The sequence below is a fragment of the Pollicipes pollicipes genome, unplaced genomic scaffold, assembly GCF_011947565.3.
Source record: "Pollicipes pollicipes isolate AB1234 unplaced genomic scaffold, Ppol_2.1 Scaffold_7231;HRSCAF=8579_pilon_pilon_pilon, whole genome shotgun sequence".
Lineage (NCBI taxonomy): Eukaryota > Metazoa > Arthropoda > Thecostraca > Pollicipedomorpha > Pollicipedidae > Pollicipes > Pollicipes pollicipes.
The window spans coordinates 11767457-11789295 of NW_023597034.1; the positions used below are offsets into that span (position 1 = coordinate 11767457).

Below are 21839 nucleotides of genomic sequence, written 5' to 3' on the forward strand. Positions count from 1 at the left end.
TGGCAACAGCCGCACCATCCCACGGCGGCCAATAAAGCGCAGAGCCTTGCATAGGTCTGAACGCTAACTAGCCATGGCACTCCAATGGAGCTGAAGAGCCACGGTAGCAGCCTGCCATGTGCTACAGATTCCGTTAGAACACAGCTTCATAAACCGTATGGCCTAACCAGAATATTGACACAGCAATAATACAAGATATCGTATGTGATCAAATCTTTAGTCAGGGAAAAGGTAAGAAAGTCGAGTGACAGTACCTCTCACGTGGTTGAAAGGCCAGTACCTGGTTTTGGAGGCAATCCAATGCAAGTTACATGTCCGACCGGTGGCCAGTGCCGGGTTTTGGAGGCAATCCAATGCAAGTTACATGTCCGACCGGTGGCCAGTACCGGGTTTGGGAGACAATCCAATACAAGTTGCGTGCCCAACCGGTGACCAGTGCCAGGTTTGGGAGACAATCCAATACAAGTTACATGCCCGACCAGTAGCCAGCGCCAGGTTTTGGGAGGCAATCCAATACAAGTTGCGTGCCGGACCGGCGCACTGTCCGTGCCACCAGTCGTGAGTTTCGCAACGCAGGACGACCCACCGCCAGCTGCTAAGGAATGAGACAGCCACACGGCCGCGCGACTTGTGAATGACATGGCATGGCATGGCATGGCATGGCATGGCATGGCATGGCATGACGTGACGTGACGTGACGTGACGTGACGTGACGTGACGTGACGTGACGTGGCACGACACGACACGGCCGTGATGACAAAGGATTCGATCACCACGCAATGCAAGGCGTCCTGCCACCGGGCCTTATCCAGACGCGAAAACAATACCGCGCTCATTAACGCACTTTAAATATTCACCACCATGTTGTAGTACAGCGCAGGGTAAATGCAACAGAATCCAGTAAACATACCATGCATTCATGCTAACACACACGCACGTATGTCTCTGCGTACACGGCTTCAGCCTGAATGGATCGCACGAGAGCGTCTTACAGCCAGTACAGGAAACTGTCATGCAAGGGGAGCGCGATAGTCTGCCCCTACGTGATACGCACAGTCGCGACATAATTTCTCACATCGGTCGTTTGCCTATCCCCATTGAATTTTTGTAATTTCATAATCTCACACACCTGTCTGAGCAAAACAGCCACTAACAGATCCCGATTCTAGATCAAGTAGATTCCCTGCTCCACAATTTGCTGACTCCTTCTCAATTGCTGATTTCTAAATTGCAGCAGGCGAGCAACATGACCAGTCTTGCAACTACCCTGACACGGAGAACTTCAGCTCGCATTTGGTCAAACGCATTCAATGTAAACCAGTACAGGGTGATGGGCTACATCGTCTGTAGAAGGCAGCAACTTGGGTGGTGACACTCTCAAGGTCTTTTGGTAATTTACTGAGGGGCGGTTCCTGTTTCCCATCATAAATCATAACCCATGCCAATGTCCTGGACGGCTTGTAATGTACAGTGGGAAGCCTGCAGCCGAGAATATCCTTAACACACCCTGAAAATTGTTGACAATGTGACAAATCAGGCAGCATAGCTCATGAGAAGACATTTTCCTGTCCTGGACGATTTTTGTATATGCATTTATTGACACCAACAATGTGTCACTGTTGGTTCATGCAAGTAGTACCATTCCGGCACTTAGAGCATCGATAATGCGTGTCAACTCGCTCACAATAATAAGTTCCTTCCTTTAACAAGGTCAAGTGAAGACAGTGCCCCCAAGATGGCATATTCCCCATCGGTAGAGCATACAGCCATCCGAAATGGCCCGGACACTTAGGAAGAGATCACAAGATCTTCGGATCGGATCGGAAGCGATCTGCAGGTCCAGAGGCTGCCGAGGCGTGCCAAAAACCTGAGGACAAAAATATATCCCCACAGTGTTCCGAAGGGACTTATGACAAACATACTACCTGTAACGACCGTCGTGACCGCAGATGACATGGGCGCCCTGAAAGCCAAAGCTGGCTGTTGGCTGCCTGGGGACCCAGAGGGTCAAAATAACATAAGCATTTACATAATGTAGAAGGGCTTGGTACTGCAAGTAATGCTGGTACAGTCCCCTATCCAATGTCAGCACTGTATGGTCACAACCCATAATGGTTACTGAGGTGCCAGCAGCAAAGAGGCCTGAAGGTAGTGGTGGGATGACAATGCAAAAGTCAATGAGTGCATGATCCATGAAGCCCAGTGACCCAAAACACAACCAAAACAAAATGATAAAATTTAGAAAATAAAATTTGCTTCAGTCCAGACAGAGGATGCATTCCCAGTGCAATCAAAACCCAAAGAAGCTAAATATACTTAAGATGGCAGGCTGCCAAAGACTTCCTGCAAATTGCATAATGCTCATTAGATGGTTATACTCTTACAGAATCTCAAAATGGACAGGGTCTCTTAAGGGCCTGGGCCCCAACACCACCACCTCTGGTAGATATGCTGGGGCGTCATCAGATTTTCTCCTACGTTTTGTAGTGGGGAGCAGGCAGGGGACCTGAGGACCCCATCTAAATGACCTAGACTATGAACTTAAACTACAAGGAGATAGCATGAGCCCGGACATGACTGGGTTCCCAGGGTACTTAATGGGAAAACATGAGTCACCTACAGAAAGCCAAACTTAAATTGATCAGGAGACCAGATTTTGCAGTGGAGTTTGCACAAAAGCACCCAAACTTAAAGACTGCAGCTTGGTCAAGACCTAGTCATTTTGACATTAATGGCTGAGGTTATGCTGTCAGATGAGGTCTGAGACCTGATGAGGTCATGGCTGATTGCATTCTATATGGAAGAAAAAGGCATAGCTTAAGTCCAGTTTCAATGGATCACATTAAACACAATGTAATCCACAGTTGCACAGCAGTACCCTTACAAGTGGGCGATCCATACCTACTATGAGGTTTGTCCATGTAATATTAGTGTTCATCTTAAGTTCCAAATTATGGGTCATGTTCTCACACCCAGCCTCTCCTATCATGATACTGAGTGCAGGGACCACAATAAAACACCTAAATTTTAGTGTTGTGATTATATTTACAGTGATCTGCAGCTAAGCTGAGTTGGGGCACATCTTTCAAGTTTTGTGTAATGCTCCCAATGACTGAGATTTGTAAGCCTAAATATCTAAAACCACCTCTTAGTTGGCTTCTGTTTAACAGCTGGGTAAAAAAGGTGTGCACTCATCCTTGCTAAACAATGCTGCTGGTGTATACTGGCAATGTAGACAAATGGATTTGATGGATTTTTCTCTAGTAGCATAAATATAGTCTCTACTCCTTGTTCTAAACATTCAAACCACTTTTCCGAAGGCCTGCAACATGGCACAACTTGAAATATAACATGTCAGTTCAGAAAACAGCTATGACATCATAAACAGTCTAATGAAAATGCCTTATTCCCATTCATTTTGAAGCCCTGCCCAAGACATTTTGCCCAATTTTGCCCAACATCTGCATCAACACTATGCTGGTGAGGTTTGATGTGATTCCTTGCACTACCAAACATTTTTCTTAAGAATGGAATAAGTTTCCTATGACCAGTTTATACATGGATCATGTCAAACAATATAATAGTCAAATGCATTGCATTTTCCTTAGCCTGCCCATCCTTAACATGACAGTGACACTAACAGGAGCAATGCCTGCCTCTACAGATTTGGAAAGCAAATAGACAAAAAAATATTGAAAAAACTGCTGCAGGGAAATAGCAGTTAGAAAACAAATAAGACTGATCAACAATTATTTCCACAAAAAAGCTACAAGGACATTACGGGAAGCTGTTAAGAGGCCGTGAGTGTGACTAGCAAGACAGTAGGAATTGACAGAAAGGCCAGATAAGCAATGGATTAAAATGAATCCTATATCAAATTTAAAGGTAATATTTTTCCAATAAAGTTTTTGACTAGTGACATGTTCCAGGCTTGATCTGATGGACATAGTGATAGCTTCCCAAAAGTGCTGGCTTTAGGCCACATGGCTTATAGGTCCCACAGCTCCACAGTCCAGCAGTGATTTATATGGCAATTCACTTGGTCTTATTTGGCTTATGACTTAAAAATATGCCTCTGGCTCGGCACGGCATAGAAAAAAGTGCACCCCCTCACAACATCTTAGGACAGCTACAAATCAAAACACAGCAGGCTTCTCAGGTGTTCTATTAGTGGTGTCCTGCCACCAATGGCTGAACAACACATAGAGGCTAGCCTGACATTCCTTTTCATTTTGCAACACCAAACATTATGCCAACAGTGTGGTATTAGATAAAGCACCTTAAGGCTAAAAAATGTCCCTGAGAACAAAATGACTCTTATCCTATCCTGAAACTGGCTGTGAGAGAATGATACAAACCTGCATATTGGCATGCCCTATTTCCATATCATGTGGTATAGCAGACACATGCCTAACAAAGATACATGCTTTAAGTAGGAACAAGACTTAAACAACAAACAGGAGATAGTCATTTGGTGCATGTCCTGAGAGCTTAAATCAATGCCTGAGAAATCCTGAAATACAGTGAGTTACAGTGAACCACATCATCAGTGGGCATGCTAAGCTGCCAGATATTACACCAAATCCTCTCACAAGCTGTTTATATCTTAGCTGAACAACTGCTACTGTTTCCTCAGTCGCATGGCATGTCTCCTCAAAGTCACTTAAGTGTTAACATCCAACAACCATGTGTATCCAGCAACTGTAGTTTCACTTATTTTTGCCTGATGTAAATATTTTATATCTACAACAAATAAGGCAAAATCGGAGTTCCCAAATACAAAGGCACCTACCTCTAAAAAGGCGTGTCAGGTACACAAAGTACGAGCTGCTCATAGACGCGTCAAACCGATTCTTTTCTTATCAATTTCACCATCATGCTCATTGCCTGATGAAAAATACAAGCGCATCGCAAAGGAAAAGCGTCAGCCAGTCTACATGCTTCATCCTATAGACGCAACACAGAACATGAAATGACAGGCCCCATCAACCCCACAGCCAGCACAGATTTACTCATTCACGTATACTAACGAACGTAAATTCATCGAGATTCGCGCAAAGCGCAAAATGGTACACACAAAATATCAAAACAGTTGACTCAACGATAGTAGTGAACAATATACAGGCATACTGGTCTGCGAGGTTAACAAGTGGTTCCAACCGGGATAAGAGAAACTTTTGCGTTTCCATACCCAGCAAAAAATAAAAAATTAGTTTTGCTTAATTCAGAAAGGAGCTTACTGACAATCAGTTTACTTCCATGATAGTGAGCTCCGATTAAATTGTGTCGGTGGTTCTCAAACACTTGTGCAACGAAAAGCTCATGGGTTTTCAACGGTTGCTTAATGGTTTAACATTTACGATTGAAGAGCCATTCATGAACATTTTAGATAAAAATAAAAAAGCATTACGATGTATGCCGAGCTGTACCACACAAAATTTATCTACATTGTTTTATTCCACAATTTCAAATTACTCACATGCAGTTCCATGGTGTCCAGGCTTCGAAAAGCCTAAAATTTTTAATTTGCTAGCAGACTTCTTTGGCGATTGACCTTTTTGTGACGAAAGTGACGCTTACAAAAGATGTGCGCTGTTGGCTAGCTGGTGAGATATTGGGACTGATGGTTAGATGCGGTGTTTGGGTGTTGGGAGTGGAATAGTGATCACTGAAAGAAGAATGTTCGGAATTGATCGTTCTCCGTTTGATTAGAGCCGGGTTGGATTTACGGATATTTTTTTTAGTTCCATGTAAGATGTCAGAGATTAAAAACACTTCTTACGAATAGAATGGAAACCCGTTTCTCACGGTTCTTGGTCCTTCAATCGGCCATCCAGATCTGAACTGCTGTAACAATTGTCAAGATAGTCCTTGAGGCATTTTTTCACATTTTTTTCCCAGTTGTGGTCCAATAGGTAAGTGGTTTGATGGAGTTTGGCAGGTGGGCTGGTGTAGTCCACATAACCTCATCTCTACCTCAATGACAAGAATGTGCTCCCACAAGTGGGATTGATTACAAAAGTTAGATAACCTGTCTAGTTGTGCTATAGATGTGAACCTAGAATGATATAAAGGTATGGGCTTTATTTTAGTGGCATATGGCTTAATCATGCATCAGCGTAATTGTTTTGGGCCATTTATACACCTCTTGGTAGCTGCCATTTTCTGTGACATTTGTTTGTTGTAGAAATATCTGTTTGCTCAGCAGCCTCTTGCTGCTGTGCAGGACCTTAAAGATGTGCCTAGAGAGGGCAATTTTTCACACACACCCTCAAAGGGTTTTGCCAGAATGGTCCCCAAACTGCATGTGCATAGCTGTATGCAATTTAACAGCAGATCATGTGGTATACAAAATTTAGATGTATCATGTAAGGTCACTGACCTGTAGCAGATCAAAGTCAGGGAATCTTTTGATGGGTGTGTGGAGGGTGTGTGATAGGGTTGTGGTTGACCCAGGTTTGGTCAGTTCATTGGATAATCACTGCATTCATGCACACAATTGTTATTCTGTATAAAATCAGTTCATATGTAAATAGACATATGGGATCTGTACTGCACAACATGGGTTAAGTATGAGGCATGCAAATTTGGAACATGGTCTTTCTTTTAAGTGTATAAAATGCTGTTCACCATCATGGAGTTCTTTACTGTAGCATATGATTGCTCAGTAGATTGGGTGCACAGGTTTTCTGTTGCTGTGAAGTTGTGTAATGCTCTCACCTTGTTCTCCATGTTTTATTGGCATAACGAACCAGCTAAAAGCATGTCATGACCCATGCTATGCTGTCCTTTGCAGGGTGGAACAGTGCTGTGGAGCTGATGCCGCCATCAGCAGAGGATGCCAGCACCGCCGGACTGCCAGGCAGAGTGGCGCAGCTATACTATGCCTATGGGCTGTTTGCAGCCTCACATCCAAAGCTGCTCAGCTCGGCAGTGCTGACCATTGCCATCATCTGCAGGTGGGTGACTATGTAATAAAACTGTAGCTGTGTGTGTGGTGCTGTTGAAGTCATGTATCTATGGGTCTGGGGTAGCCATAAATGGTTTATTCCCCATGTTCCTTGAACAGGTTATGGCAATGAGGGGCTTGGTTTCTTAGAAGTATGGTACCCATATCTGTGTGCTGGTATGTGGCTGGTATATACTGGATTGTAGTATGTGGATTTGTTGGCATGGCTGCTAATACGGGTATGGTGCTGGTTGTGTGAGTAAGGTCCAAACTACTCACAGACATCTTGCTGGTTGAAACATCTGTATGATTGCAAGTGTTAAGACAGATCAGTCTTGTAACTCAAAAACTTCAAAAGTATTGGGAAGGCTCACTATGTATGTGGTCATGAAGTTGTATGGCATGGGCCTTCCATTCATTCACAGGACTTGTAGTGAAATTGCAATTACTTCACCCTCAGATGCCAAAAACAGTTATGAATTCACCCAATTCTACTTTTTTGTTATTTTTTTCATGTCATTTGACCCTTTTTCATGTGGAAAATCTGAACATAACCTGTGTCGGCAGCATCCCCGTGGTCAACATGCACCTGCCTAGCAACACTCCGCAGGAGTTTCGGACGTCGCAGTCGGCCTCCGCTGCCCCAAAGTCGAGTCAGACGGCGCCCATATGGTTCCGGGAGCCTCCCACCGTGTACATTCAGCAGGTGAAGAGACCGGCCGTGTCAGCTGGGCGACTGCAGACGACGTCACTGCAGAAGTCTCGCATGCGATCTTGCCATTTTGACAACCATACTGCATATGTATATTGCATATTGTGATATGTGCTCGGTGTCTTGGACGCTCGCCGTTCCGTGTCTTATTTTCCATGTCACGAGTATGACTTACCACACTAATGTGATACATGGATACTAATACCTTATTTGGTCCGACACCATGTATGGTACAAGCTTCCAATGTCATTCTTGGATACGGTATTGGACGCGAGGCTTCAATGCCTCACGTGAATTGGTAACTTGCGTTGTGCCTGACCTGTTGTCGGCTGGTGCACTAGTGTAATGGAACAAGAAGAAAGCAAAACGGTTTACGTCACTACCGCGGATTATGTGTATTGTTTCAAGTTAAGGTCCCTTTTCATGTAAGTGTTGTGGCTGCCGACATCCGCACACGTGTGCCGGGCTCGTTCCCGCGATTGATACAGCACTGCACGCGTGTTGCCAGGTTGTGGTGCGTGCCGCCGTCACCCCATGGCAGGGGGACATGATCCTGACCGACGCCTACCGCGCGCCTCTCTCTCACGTGTTCGCCCTCACCGAGACCATCAGTAACTTCCAGGACGGGTGGGTGCTGGTCGACTATCTGTAAACTGGTCGGGACATGCAGAATTTTGAGGGGCTGTGTCGCAAACGGGCTTTCTCGAATGGATGCAAATAAGTGGAGGACTGCTGTAGGTGGAGCAGATGTATTATAGAACGAAATAGATTTGTAGTTGGGTAAGTGTACACATGGGGCAAGCAGTTTGTACCCATTCTGGGTTTTGGATTTGCGCTGGCATTGCCAGATCTTCATTAGATGGCGGACGGGGTTTCGACGCCGTTTATCGATCCCGCGACCTCAAAACCTGACACGACAGCTCGCCCTTTTTCGTCGCGTAGAATGCATGCCGGCGTGCGCCTCGAGAGGCTGGCGCCTCTGCCGCCCCGAGAGGCCGGCATCGCTGCCGCCCCGAGAGGCCGGCTCCGTTGTTACCCCGGGGGGCTGGCACCGCTGCCGCCTCGAGAGGCCGGCGCCGCTGCCGCCTCGAGAGGCCGGCGCCGCTGCCGCCTCGGGAGGCCGGCACCGCTGCCGCCCCGCCTCGGGTGCACGCTCAGGCACGCCTCGCTTCTGCGAGGTGGCCGGACGACCATGGTGGTCCGATGCGAGCTGTGTGCCCCTCCGCCAGCAACGCCTCCATGTTGGAGGAGTGCTTTCGCGCCGAGGAGCCGCTGTACCGCAGCCCGGCGCTGCTGGAGACACACTTCCCGCGCTACAACTGCCTCATCCTGTCGCCGGCCGTGCTCTGGAAGAACAGCCGCGCCCGCTTCATGCAGGACGACAACATCATCGAGACGGTGGTGCGCCAGCAGGTGAGGCGGCGCGAGGGCCGGCGCCAGCCGTCGTCCAGGTCCGCGAGGCGGGGCGGCCGCCCACCTGTTCGGCAGGTCGCTGGACAGGTTCGTGGCAGTTTGATGGTCCCCCATTGCGGTGCTCGGCGTTGCTGTAGGCAGCGTTGTGGGGGCTGTGCTGGAGGGTGTGGACCCAGGGGAGTGTTTGCGTGATGTTTTTGCTGCATTGAAATAGCTTTCTGTTCTTCAAATTACCATGAACAGCACATTTAGTAATAGCTGCCGCCGCTCGGTAGGAAAGAAACCCGTCGGCAGTGGAACTAAGCAGCTGTAGCGTTCAGTGGCACCAATGTGTTTGGTACTGTCCGCAGAAAGAAATATTCTACAAGACTACTATCTCCAATCTGCTGTTTGGTGTACCTGCTAAGGAAACAGCATTTAAGCGAATCTACAAACGGCAGAGGTTTCTTACCTACGCTGTAACCATCGTTCTCAAAAGGAATAACCCTCAGTAAGTCACGCACTATGAGGAATCTCGCGACGCGGATGAACATTGCAACCACCGCTCTATTATATTACAACTAGCAGTCTAGCTGATGCAGTTACAATGACTTGCCTGAGGAGCGATTGCCAGGAGCAGAAAATAGGTATTCCGTGGAAATCAAAATAGTTCATTGAGCGTTCCAAAGGTACTTGAACCACTGCATAATGGAAGATGTGCAGTGAGTCAGTTGTCGGTTTACGTAGAGAGACAGAGAGAGAGAGAGAGAGAGAGAGAGAGAGAGAGAGAGAGAGAGAGGAGAGAGAGAGAGAGAGAGAGAGAGAGGGAAGAGGAGGGAGGGGGAGAGGGGAGGGAGAGGGGAGGGAGAGGGGAGAGGGAGGGGGGAGGGGGGAGGAGAGGGAGAGGGAGAGGGAGGGGAGGGAGAGGGAGAGGGAGAGAGAGGGAGAGGGGAGAGGGGAGAGGGGAGGGGAGAGGGAGGAGGGGAGAGGAGAGGGAGAGAGGGAGAGGGAGGGGAGAAGGAGAGAGAGAGAGAGAGAGAGTATATATATATAATATATATATTATAATATATATATATATATATATATATATATTTTGTGTGTGTGTGTGACCGACCGCTGAATTGGTCCTGAATCTGAATCGACCGCTTTCCAGAATGGGGTGGCACAAAACATTTATCTTCACTCATGTGCCATCCAAACGCAAAAAGGCCCAAGTGCTCGCTTGCCTTATGGAACTTGCCTTGCCGTCAACATCACTTGCCTTATGCCTTATGACGGAACTGCCATCCAAAGGTGAAAAGTCCCAAATGCCATAAGGCAAGCGAGCACTTGGGCCTTTTTGCGTTTGGATGGCAGATGAGTGAAGATAAATGTTTTGTGCCACCCCATTTTGGAAAGCGGTCGATTCAGGTGAAAATGGGGGCTGTAAACCTACAAGTTTTTTAGCCTTTACTGTCCATAATAATCATATTAGTAAATTTTAGAATAAATGACATTCAATTTGGTCATAAATTATGTAAGTAAATTCACCATATTCGGGACTGTTGCAGGCTGCTGTCCCAGCTGCGTACGCGCCTGCTAGAGCTGTACCCACTACATGCCGCAGAGAACGTCAACATCACTTCGGACCATGTTCACATCTTCTTTCCGGCGCGCACCAGCGTCTACGAGCTGCTGCCCGTGGCGCTTATCTACGTCATTCTCTTCATCTACATATACTTCTCGGTGCGCAAGATGGAGTCGGTCAAGGCCAAGCTGGCCATGTCAGTGAGCGCGCTGGTGACCGTGTTCGCCACGCTAATGATGTCGTCCGGCATCCTGATCTACCACGGCCTGCAGCAGACACTGAACAGTCGCGAGCTGTTCCCGTACCTGGTGGTGGTGGTCGGTTTCGAGAACGTCATGGTCATCACCGAGTCGGTGTCGAACACGGCGCGTGACCTGAACCCGCGCATCCGGATCGCGCAGGGCCTCAGCCGTCAGGGCTGGAACATCACCAAGAACCTCTTCCTGGAGATCACCATCCTGACGATCGGCATTCTCACGTTCATCCCGCTGATCCAGGAGTTCTGCATGCTGGCCGTGGTCGGCATGTGCTGCGACTTCTTCCTGCAGCTGGGCTTCTTCGCCGCCACGCTGAGCATCGACACGAGCCTGCAGGCGGCGCTGCCAGCCGCCGCCAGCGCCGCCGAGGGCTCCAGTTACACCGACCTGCGGCTGCGGTTCCCGATCGGCGCTGGTGGCGTCCAGATGCAGCGATCTCAGTCCCAGGTGTGTGATCGGGGAGTCTGATCCGGGTGGCCAGCGGCGTCACATTCCACAGGGGTGATGGCAGGTAGCGGCTTTAATGGCGATAGCGGAAGCGTAAGTCGTAGGCGGTTCATTCGTTTTATTCAGGGAAGTGCAGGGGCTACAAAAGAAGTGTGCAGTAGCTCGGATGATCGTAATATGCAAAGGATACGCTCATCTTATTCACAGAAGTGTGGGGCTGCAAAAAATACGTGATTTGCACCAGGCCCGAGTATGCTCACCTCCAGCAGCCTTTGCGTGAAACCATGATTTGGGGTGCAAGGGTGGGGTACGCCTTACCGTGTCCGCACCGGTCCGGTCCGGTCCGCCGTGTCGCGGCCCGTGACTCGGCGCGCCGCTGATGGCCGCGCGCGCCGCCTGTGCCGACAGACGGGCGCGCTGTGCGAGCCGCACCACCGTCCCTCCAGCGTGGTCAACTCCGTGTACACGCCGGACGGCCTGCTGGGAAAGCTGCCGCGCCGGCTGTCCCTCTTCTACCTGTGGGCGCGCTCGCGCGTCATCCAGCGCCTGTTCTCTGCCGGGCTCGTCGTCTGGATGGTGCTGCTCGCCTATAACGGCGGTCTGGTGCAACAGCTGCCGGGGCTGGCCGCGCCGCCGCCGCTCAACCAGAGCGACGCGGCGCCGGCGGCCGGCGGCGGCGGCCCGCTGGCGGCGCTGCTGTCGCCCGGCGAGCCGGCCGCCAGCGAGGACGACCTGACCCGCCTGCGCCACCGCGACCCGGCCGTCTGGCACCGGCTGCACGCCTTCCACTGGCTTTCGCTGCTGCGTGCCTATAACGTGTCGGCGCGCCACGGCTACGTTACCGTGCTGCCGCCAGTGTACACCAGTCTGGCCGTGCCGCCGCAAGAGGCGCTGCAGGCGCGGCAGGCACGCGACGCCGAGGTCTCGGACCGCGTGGTGGACCGCATCGCGCAGACTCTTGGCCAGCTCGACATAGCCGGTATGTGGCGGCGCGGCCGAGGGGACCGGGGTTCGGTGTGCACGGCACCTGCACTACTAACGCCTCGGCTCTTGTTTTGTCGCTCCCTGGTGGCCACTTCTAGGATAGAGGGGGAAATCCACTTCGGTGAAAAGCATGGGAACTTGAGTCTCTTGCTCTCAGCTCTCACTTTGTATTTGCGCTTTGTTAATTATAACGTTCTTGGCGCGGCCTCAGCAAGCCGCAGATTTGAGGTCACTTGCACATCGGCATGTCAAACAAAACAAAAAAACATTCAACGGTCTCATGCATTTAGGGAAACTTGGCCCCATCACTACTATGTGGTCCTTGCCAAGTGTTTATAGACAAAAGAGCGCATGTGGGACGTCTCCAGGTAGAACTCAAGAAGTGTTGACTTGAGCGATTCGGCAAACTCGTAACAAGTAGTGGCCAGCAAAAGCTGATATCGTACTTTTCCGCATTATTTTTTTCATTTGCTAGCAATTGACCGTTCTGTAACGACAATAGCTTTCAGCATTAAATCTTGTAAGTGGTGAAATCATATGTTGCCGACCTGATTCGCTTGACTCTGGGGCTAATAAGTCGGCAATGAGCTTTGAGTATGATCTGCGGCTTTCTGGAGGTAGTATTGCAAAACGCATATTGGAATTTGCAGACGCGTTGGACGTCTTATCGTACGAGGTATTGATCTACCCTACTGTAGTGATGATTATTTTCGTGATAGTTGCGTTAATAATCGTCAGAAACTAATAAGAACGGAAGCAATCTTGACTAGTTAAATCGTATGCATTACAAATTCGACCCAGGCAGCGGCAGTCCTCACAGCGTTGCTTGGTCTACCAGCTGTTCGTAACCAGATAGTGGCGCTGTCAACAGTATGACTGGTCAGCACGGAGGTAGTGTTGCGTGCGACTGCAGCACTGGCCATGCGCGCCTGTCCCCAGACATTGACGAGACGGGGCAGCCGTCGCAGTACCCCAGCCGCAGCTCCGACTCGGCCTACGTGCCGTCCTCACCGTTCGAGCTGTTCCTGATGCTGCTACTGGCCCTGCCATCCATCGCCTTCATCGTGAGTGTCGCCGACTCCGGACTAATCTGTAACGAGCTGCGCTCTGTCGGCATCAGTGATCTGCGCACGAATGCATGGTTTGAGTCAGGGACGTTTTTGTTCGTGAGTGGTCCCGCTTCATCACTCGTGTTCATCGAAATCGGCCAGTCGTGGTTAGACGAGACATTACCCTAGCCTGAAGCTGAGCGTCCCGTGTTTTGTCAGTCGCAGCATGTACTGGGGGATATCAAAAGTCGGCAACGGGGCCAACATACGGCGCACGGGAGTCCGAGCCATTAGGCGACCATTAGGCGGCGCTGCGTAGGGCGATGTCCCATCCCTCCCCCACTTCTGAACGAAGCTCGGGATGCGGCCAGGGCCAGACTGTCATGATGATGCCGAGTCATGCCTTAGGTGGTATCGAAAAAAATTCCCCTCTCCGAATAAACACGCATCGGGAGTGGACAAAGCCGCACTCTAGGAATGCAGCAATGTCGATACGTTCTTGGCTGTCATAATTCGATTTGGCGGTAACTTCCCGGTCGGGAAAGTTGATGCCCTTGTCGTATTGGGCGTATTTACACGGAACAGGTACGATTTGGAGCGCCCTTTTTGTTGGTCATTTCCGCCATCAATTATATGAAGGTCTGTGTAAGTCAGAGGACACCACTAAAGCAAGCCATCCCATTGATTTGCAGACTGTGTCGTGGCCCGGCGAGGCCGATGGTCGCATGACCGGCGATGCGCAGCGGCGTCACGTGACGGTTCCATTCACCTTGGTGTGTGGTGAGGTTCAGCCGGGTCAAATGTCATCACAGATGTCAAAAAGATTGAACTATGATCCTGCAGAACCCCAAATACCAGTGAGCTTGTCCGCGGAGAGGGTGATTCATGTCGAGTGGCCCCGCAGGCTCAGGCGACAGACTTGTACGGATTCGGCGGTCCCGCGTGGTGTTGCGACGTGTCAAGCTGTCAGTCTTCAGTCTGGACCGCTGAGCATCTGGAGCGAGTCAGGGATTTGATCTGGCCGCGCCTGGGCAGACGGCGCGCCCGACAGGTGTATCTGATGGTGGTGCTGTATCGGTGCGTGCGCTCGAGCGCTGAGCAGACGGTGCGCCCGACAGGTGTATCTGATGGTGGTGCTGTATCGGTGCGTGTGCTCGAGCGCTGAGCAGACGGTACGCCCGACAGGTGTACCTGATGGTGGTGCTGTATCGGTGCGTGTGCTCGCGCGCTGAGCAGACGGTACGCCCGACAGGTGTACCTGATGGTGGTGCTGTATCGGTGCGTGTGCTCGCGCTAACTACGCCGAGTGGCGCTCGTCATGGGGCTCGGATGGCGCCGGCGCCGACGGCCAGCGCCAGCAGGTGGTGCTTGAGGCGTTGCCGCTGCGGCTGGCCGGCCACGCCCAGCAGGTGGAGTGTCTGGAGACGGACGGCTGCCTGGTGGCCAGCTGCTGCCTGGCCGGGCAGATCCGCGTCTGGGACGCCATCACTGGCGACTGCGTCAGGTGAGCGCCTCGGCCGCGGCCGCCGCCGACCGCGCACTACCGGCTGGCGAGAACAGCCGGCCGGTCACCCACTCACTGTGCCTGCGGTGCCATTCATGACTGCGTGCTCATGCGTGGTTATGTTTTGCGTGAAATCGTGCTTTTTGCGACATAGAATTATCATGCGTATTTATGTGTTGTCTCTGCGTTGTGTGTGTGATTATATCAGAATTATCCTGCGTTTTTATGTGTTGTCTCTGTGTTGCGTGTGTGATTATATCCCGAAGTATTTTTGGGACTCGTCTGCTCCTTGACGATCGGGTCGGTGGTGTGGATCTCAGACAACAGCCTGCCTAGAGCGCAGTTCTGATGTCGCTTTCAGGAATCGTTTCGGCGGTGGTTGCATTCGGGTGCGCTCGTAACGCTTGGATCGCCGCCGGTATCTGCATCAACTACATATCTGATCAGACTTTCCGCTCGCTAGTAAGACTAGGCTCACCAACTTTACAAAGAGTACTTGTTCGTGTGTCGTTTGCGTTGAGCCGTGGAGGTGTTCCAGTCACAGTACGTCGCAGTAGCGCTGGAGCCGGAGCTAGAGCTGACTGATGACACTGCCGCAGGATCATCAACAGGGGAGGGGTGCAGGCGAGTCCACGCGCCAGCCATGAGGACGTACACTCCGACTACGGCTCCGGAGGATCACCACCCAGCCGGGTCAGTTGGGATCGTGCCAGCTAGTTTGCTTCTCTCCATTACCAGTGGTTCGGCGCAGCTTGGGTGTGTGTGATTTCTCAGCTGATCGGACCGCGCCGAATTTCAGTTGCGTATGATTTTGGAGAAGTCGAATTGCCATTTCTTGCGAATATCCACCGCGCTTCATTGCAGCTTTTAACTAAGTTCCATCCTTCATGTACGCATGCTGAACGAAGTGAGACGGGCGTAGATCGATCAGATTTTTATTTGAGCGATAGATGTGCGTGTTGTTTGCATTTGATCCCTTATTTTGTTGTGAGTTCTCTTTGAAAACGGCCGCGATTGGCTTCGCGGTGCTTCGTGCGCTGGCCCTGAATCGCCGCAATTGTTTGATAGCAGCCTCGTGCCCCGCCTTGAACCACCGCCATTAGGGGAGAGTGTCTCGTGCCCCGCCTTGAACCGCGGCCTTTAGGGGAGAGTGTCTCGTGGCCCGCCTTGAACCGCCGCCATTAGGTGGAGAGTGTCTGGTGCCCCGCCTTGGACCGCCGCCATTAGTGGAGAGTGTCTGGTGCCCCACCTTGAACCGCCGCCATTAGGTGGAGAGTGTCTCGTGCCCCGCCTTGAACCGCCGCCATTAGGTGGAGTGTTTCGTGCCCCGCCTTGGACTGCCGCCATTAGTGGAGAGTGTCTGGTGCCCCGCCGTTAACCCCCGCCATTAGGTGGAGAGTGTCTCGTGCCCCGCCCTGAGCCGCAGCGATTGGTTGAGAGCTGTCGCGCACCCGTACCTGGAGCCAGTGCAATTGGTGGCGAGCCGCGGTCGTGTCGCGTGTCTGACGCTGCTGCTGTCGGCCGTCAGGGCGAGCGGCCGCTGGACCAGCTGGCCAAGCGACTATCAACGCCGCAGCTGTCGCAGCCGGCCGACGGTCTCTGGCCGGCGCTCGACCTCACCTTCTCGGCTCCAGCCGGGCCGCCGACCGCTGACGGCGCGTACGACTTCTCCCGCTTCCTGGCGGCCGGTCCGCCGGCCGAGGAGCCGACGGCGGCCGGCGCCGGGAACGGGCCGCGGCCGCGGCGCACCCACCGGCGCGTGTGGAGCGCCGGCAGCGCGGTGGCCGGCGCGGCGTGCGACGACGACCGCCCCACCACGGCGCCCGAGCGCGGCGCCATCTGGTGCATGGACTGCCGCCAGGGCCTGCTGGCCGTTGGCTGCAGCGACGGTGCCGTTGAAATGTGGGACGCGACCACCGGCGCGCTCAAGGTGAGGCGGCCTCCACGCCTCGTGCTCGTTCTTGCCGGCGCGCCAGACGGGTTCTCCCCGGCGGAGGCAGCTGGTGGCGGTCTGACTGCGCTCTGGGACGGTGGCCGCGCCGGCGTGCTTCGTTGGCGCGGCCGTTCTGCTAAGACTTCTGCGGGGGAACAACTGCTGCGGTTTACGCTTCCATGGCTTAACCTTAGTTCAGTTTTGGTGTAGATTCGAAGTGAAGTTTGGAGCGAAATCCGGGTTCCCAAGGTTTGACGGCCCGCCAGCACCTGGTTTAGTTGGCCTGCCTGGTCACGCTGTTCGTTTAGAGCTGTGTGCGTATGCACTCGGCCTCGCACTGCCAGCCGGCCGGGGTCCGGGTGACGTCATCTGGCGTGCCGTCCGTCCCCAGCTGGTGCATGACGAGGTGGCCGTGCCGGTGACGCACGTGCGTCTGGTCGACTCGCGGCTAGTGGTGGCCCGCTTCAACGGCACCATCCACATCCTGACGCTACAGGCGGTGCAGCACGGCGTGCCCATCGACTGGTCCTACTACAGCTGTCTCAGGTGAGACCCTACGGCATCAGCTGTGTCAGATATATATATATATATATATATATATATATATATATATATATATATATATATATATATATGTGTGTGTGTGTGTGTGTGTGTGTGTGTGTGCGTATGCGTGTGCGTGTGCGTGTGTGTGTGTGTGTATATATATATATATATATATATATATATATACCAATTAACATTCAATACGTTCATTTCACAGAGTCAATATAGTCAGTGTTTGTCCACTTTATGGATCGCTGCGTATCGAAAATCATAAACCGTGCTGAGATCGGGAAAAGCAGGTCAAATCAAAGTAGCTGTCGCTATCAACGGCCGACACCTGACAAACGGGTACGCTCATTGCGTTTTCATGATGTGTTTATTTCTCATGGCACGTTTTACGTTCTCATGGTGATGATGCCCTGCAACTCATCGTCTGACATTGCGTGTATAGGCACTAACGCTGTGGCGGTACCACCACGCTGCCAGATCTGCGCTGTCTTTGTGGTGGGTCCAGATGTCCCATGGCCAGATCTGCGCTGTCTGTGCCTGTGTTGTCTTTGTGGTGGGTCCAGATGTTCGATGGCCAGGTTTGCACTGTCTGGTCTTTGTGTGTTTGTGGTGGGTCCAGATGTCCAATGGCCAGATCTGCTTCACCCCACAGCGCCGGCTGTCGGTCGCGGTGTTCCTCTGGCGGGCCGTGTGTGACTGGCTCGTCTCTGGGCAGGCCGGGTGCGCACAGCAGCGCGGACGACGTGCGCTGGGAGGCGGCCACGCAGCTGCGCTGGACCGAACTGTATACGGCGCGCGCCCACCAGCAGCTCATCACCGTGCTCGAGTGCTCGGCCGGCCGCGTCGTCTCCGGCGGGCTCGACCACACGCTGCGGGTGAGTGCCGACCGTTCGCCCGGAGCCGGCCGCGTCGTCTCCGGCGGGCTCGACCACACGCTGCGGGTGAGTGCCGGCCGTTCGCCCGGAGCCGGCCGCGTCGTCTCCGGCGGGCTCGACCACACGCTGCGGGTGAGTGCCGGCCGTTCGCCCGGAGCCGGCCGCGCCGTCTCCGGCGGCTCGACCACACGCTGCGGGTGAGTGCCGACCGTTCGCCCGGAGCCGGCCGCGCCGTCTCCGGCGGGCTCGACCACACGCTGCGGGTGAGTGCCGACCTTTCGCCCGGAGCCGGCCGCGCCGTCTCCGGCGGGCTCGACCACACGCTGCGGGTGAGTGCCGGCTGTTCGCCCGGAGCTGGCCGCGTCGTATCCGGCGGGCTCGACCACACGCTGCGGGTGAGTGCCGGTCGTTCGCCCGGAGCCGGCCGCGCCGTCTCCGGCGGGCTCGACCACACGCTGCGGGTGAGTGCCGGCCTTTCGCCCGGAGCCGGCCGCGCCGGCCGCGCCGCCGAAAGTCAGCAGTCGTTATGCTCGCCATGGCGGGCTGGGGTTGACGGGACATTTCCAGTCGATGAAGTCAGCTCGGCCGGGCTGGCGCGGGCCGTGGGGTGCGTGTCGGCCGGCGCGCCGCCCAGCGTCGGTTGGTGACGAGCCACCGCCGCCGGCAGGTGACGCGGCTGGAGGACGGCTCGGCCGTGCACACACTGCACGGCCACTACGGCACCGTCACCGCCCTCTTCGTCGACCGGTGCCGCGCCGAGCCGGCCGCCGGTGGCAGCGGCAGCGCCGAGGGCACGCTCTCTGTCTGGGACTTGACGTCAGGTGAGCGCGCGCACTTCGCCGGCAACACGCTGGTGCTGGTGCCGCATGCTGGTGTGGTGGCCCTTCTCCGGTGCGCACATGCAGCTCCCCTGCGATGCTGCGCCTCTGAATGGCATGCTTCCGGGTCCTGCCCATGTGGAATAGGTTTTTGTTGCGTCTCGCTCACTGGACGTGTTGGTTTTGCCTTGTGTTGACTGATGCCGTGGTGGCGGCCGGGGCCGCGCTGCCGCGCTCCGTCTAGCACTCGCTCTGCCGTCGCTGCCGCAGGCCTCTGCATGTACAGCGTGCCAGCTCACGACGGCGCGGTGACGTCACTCAACTACAACGCCTCGTACATCCTGAGCACGGGCGGCGACGAGCGGCTGTGCGTGTGGGAGCGCTTCCAGGGCCACCTGATCAGCACCATCCAGCTGACGCACGCCTACTGCAGCCAAGTCATCCTGCTGACGGCCAACCTGTTGGTCACGTCTCGCCAGGTGGGGTGCGCGGCGGGCCCGCGCCGGCCCCAGACCGTCGGGTGACGGGGATCGACCGGGGATTGGGCGCGCCGCCGACGCTCGGTCGGTGGCCCGGTGCCGTGTTTTGCCCCGATGTCGAACTTTGAGGTGGCGGAGGACAGGATGGCACCTGTTGGTTTGATACCACTGCGGTGGCTGGTGCACGCCGCTGCTCGCTTCACAAGGCGAACCTGCAAACAGCTCATGCTCTCGTAAATCGCACATGGTAAGCCCGGGAGATGGGTCAAGTTCAGTTGACCATGATATTTTGATTCTTACGCGATTAATGAAACCAACGCATGGGTTGAATTAAATGGTCTTCCGACAGCATACGTAACGGAGAGCGCAATTTAAAGTTGATGTAAGTTTCAGCTTCATTTGACGGAACGCGCTGTTTGTTGGATATTTTATGCTTGTCTTCAGAGCTGTGGCGCATTGTGACCGACAGTGTTATTTAACGCTGTTACACTGACCCAGGGCTTGCTGATAACTGACCTGGCTGACCTGACCCAGGGCTCGCTGTCTGACCCGGCTGACCTGACCCAGGAGCGGCTGTTGTCCGACCTGGCCTAGGGCTTGCTGATGTCTAACCCTGCTGACCTCACCCAGGAGTGGCCGATGTCTGACCATGCAAACCCCACCCACGGCTCGCTGATGTCTGATCTGGCTGAGCTGACCCAGAGCTCGCTGACGTCTGTCCTGGCTGACCCGACCCGAGGCTCGCTGATGTCGGACCCAGCTGACCTGGCCCAGGGCTCGCTGATTACTGACCCAGCTGACCTGACCCAGGACTCACTGATGTATGGCCTGGCTGACCTGGCCCAGGGCTCACTGTTGTCTGACCCGGCTGGCCTGGCCCCTAAGCTGCGGTCTGACCCGGCTGGCCTGACCCAGGGTTCGCTGATGGTGTGGGACCTGGAGCTGGGCGAGCCAGTGCGGCTGGTGCGGCTCGGCGACCGGGACAGCTCCGTGTTCGTGCGCCAAATGACAGCCGTCGGCGACGCCATCGTGTGCGACTACGGCGCCGAGCTGCGTGTGGTGCGCTTCCCTCCCGTCGGAGGCCAGCAGAAGAAGGAGCGGTGATTGCGTGTCGGCGCCGAGCTGCGTGTGTTACGCTTCCCTCCCGTCGGAGGCCAGCAGAAGAAGGAGCGGTGATTGCGTGTCGGCGCCGAGCTGCGTGTGGTGCGCTTCCCTCCCGTCGGAGGCCAGCAGAAGAAGGAGCGGTGATTGCGAGTCGACGCCGCGACGACGGCGTGCTCCGCGCTGGAGTGTCTGGAGGTGGAGGAGGTGTCTGGCGGCTTGGCCTGGCCAGGTAGGCGGGTGTGGAGATAGGCGAAGTGATTGACGGTTCCAAAGAGAAGACCTCCAAAGAAGAGCGGTAGTGTACCTGAATGCGCCTGACGTGGACCGCTCAGCCGGTAGCCCGTTGTGGGATCCCGAATGTGCATGTTGGCAATTTGACCGCTGCTGTGTCCGTCAACTCCTCCACGGGTTGAAACGACAAGACATCATCAGGGCAGAGGTGCTGGCATTAAGCTCTCTGACGTGGTTGTCTGGCTCTGGGGCGGCGTTTTGGTCAGGCACTTGGAGGCCATGAGTGACGGTGATGTGCTGCGAGATTACGGGCGGCGGGCGGCGTGCGCCGGCGGCCCCGCGGAGCGCGGCCAGGCCACTGCGCCGCCCGCGCGCTGCCACGCTGCGTACCGGGGCTTCGGGGGCGGTACTCGCGTACGTGATCACCACGCCGCCGCGCGCGCGGCTCGGGTAGAGGAACGCCCCGTGGCTGACAACTCCGACGCGGCGCAATGCTGGCTACCGAGCGTCGGGGAGCCGCGTGCCGGGTGGCTGTAGCGGTGTTTGCGGCGCCGGTGGCGTCGGGCGGGAGACGGCACGCCCTGTTGTAAGGTGTGGGTGCCAAGACGTGAACTGGCCCGGCGGATGCCTCCATGGGAGGTGTGGAGACTGAGCCATTGTTGGCCAGCTCTTAGTCTATTTTTAGTCCCTCGCAACCTCCAAGGGAGCGTGTTGTGTTCGAAACACAGCTGTGAAATATACCATCTCTCACGAATACTTCCTGTGGTCCGAACAGCACGCGTTTGCCACTTGTCCGCCCAAAGGAAGGCTTCACCCATGGCCGTGAGTAGTATACGAAAGGACAGCATGATCCAAACGGATGTGAAGATGACCACGCTCATCATTCGAACAGTGCTGGAAGATCAACAATATTTTCAAAGACACATTTGTACCCGCTGCGCCTTACAGCTAGTGGCGTAACATTTAGCGTTTTACCGGTC

At 54.0% G+C, this 21839-nt stretch overlaps 1 protein-coding gene across 1 annotated transcript; it reads left to right on the top strand.

The window, feature by feature from the left end:
- Window positions 1-5627: 5627 nt before the first annotated feature.
- SCAP (SREBP cleavage activating protein) lies at window positions 5628-21605 on the top strand. The gene is given in 20 exon segments (XM_037233007.1): window positions 5628-5915; window positions 6797-6959; window positions 7517-7655; window positions 8170-8288; window positions 8891-9074; window positions 9425-9564; window positions 10607-11327; window positions 11736-11947; window positions 12050-12306; window positions 13251-13375; window positions 14613-14654; window positions 14656-14864; window positions 15464-15557; window positions 16393-16556; window positions 16641-16794; window positions 17189-17343; window positions 18068-18227; window positions 18895-19048; window positions 19316-19524; window positions 20440-21605. Coding segments are annotated over 19 exon segments (3567 nt in total). The 5' UTR covers window positions 5628-5915; window positions 6797-6819; the 3' UTR covers window positions 20629-21605.
- Window positions 21606-21839: the final 234 nt, after the last annotated feature.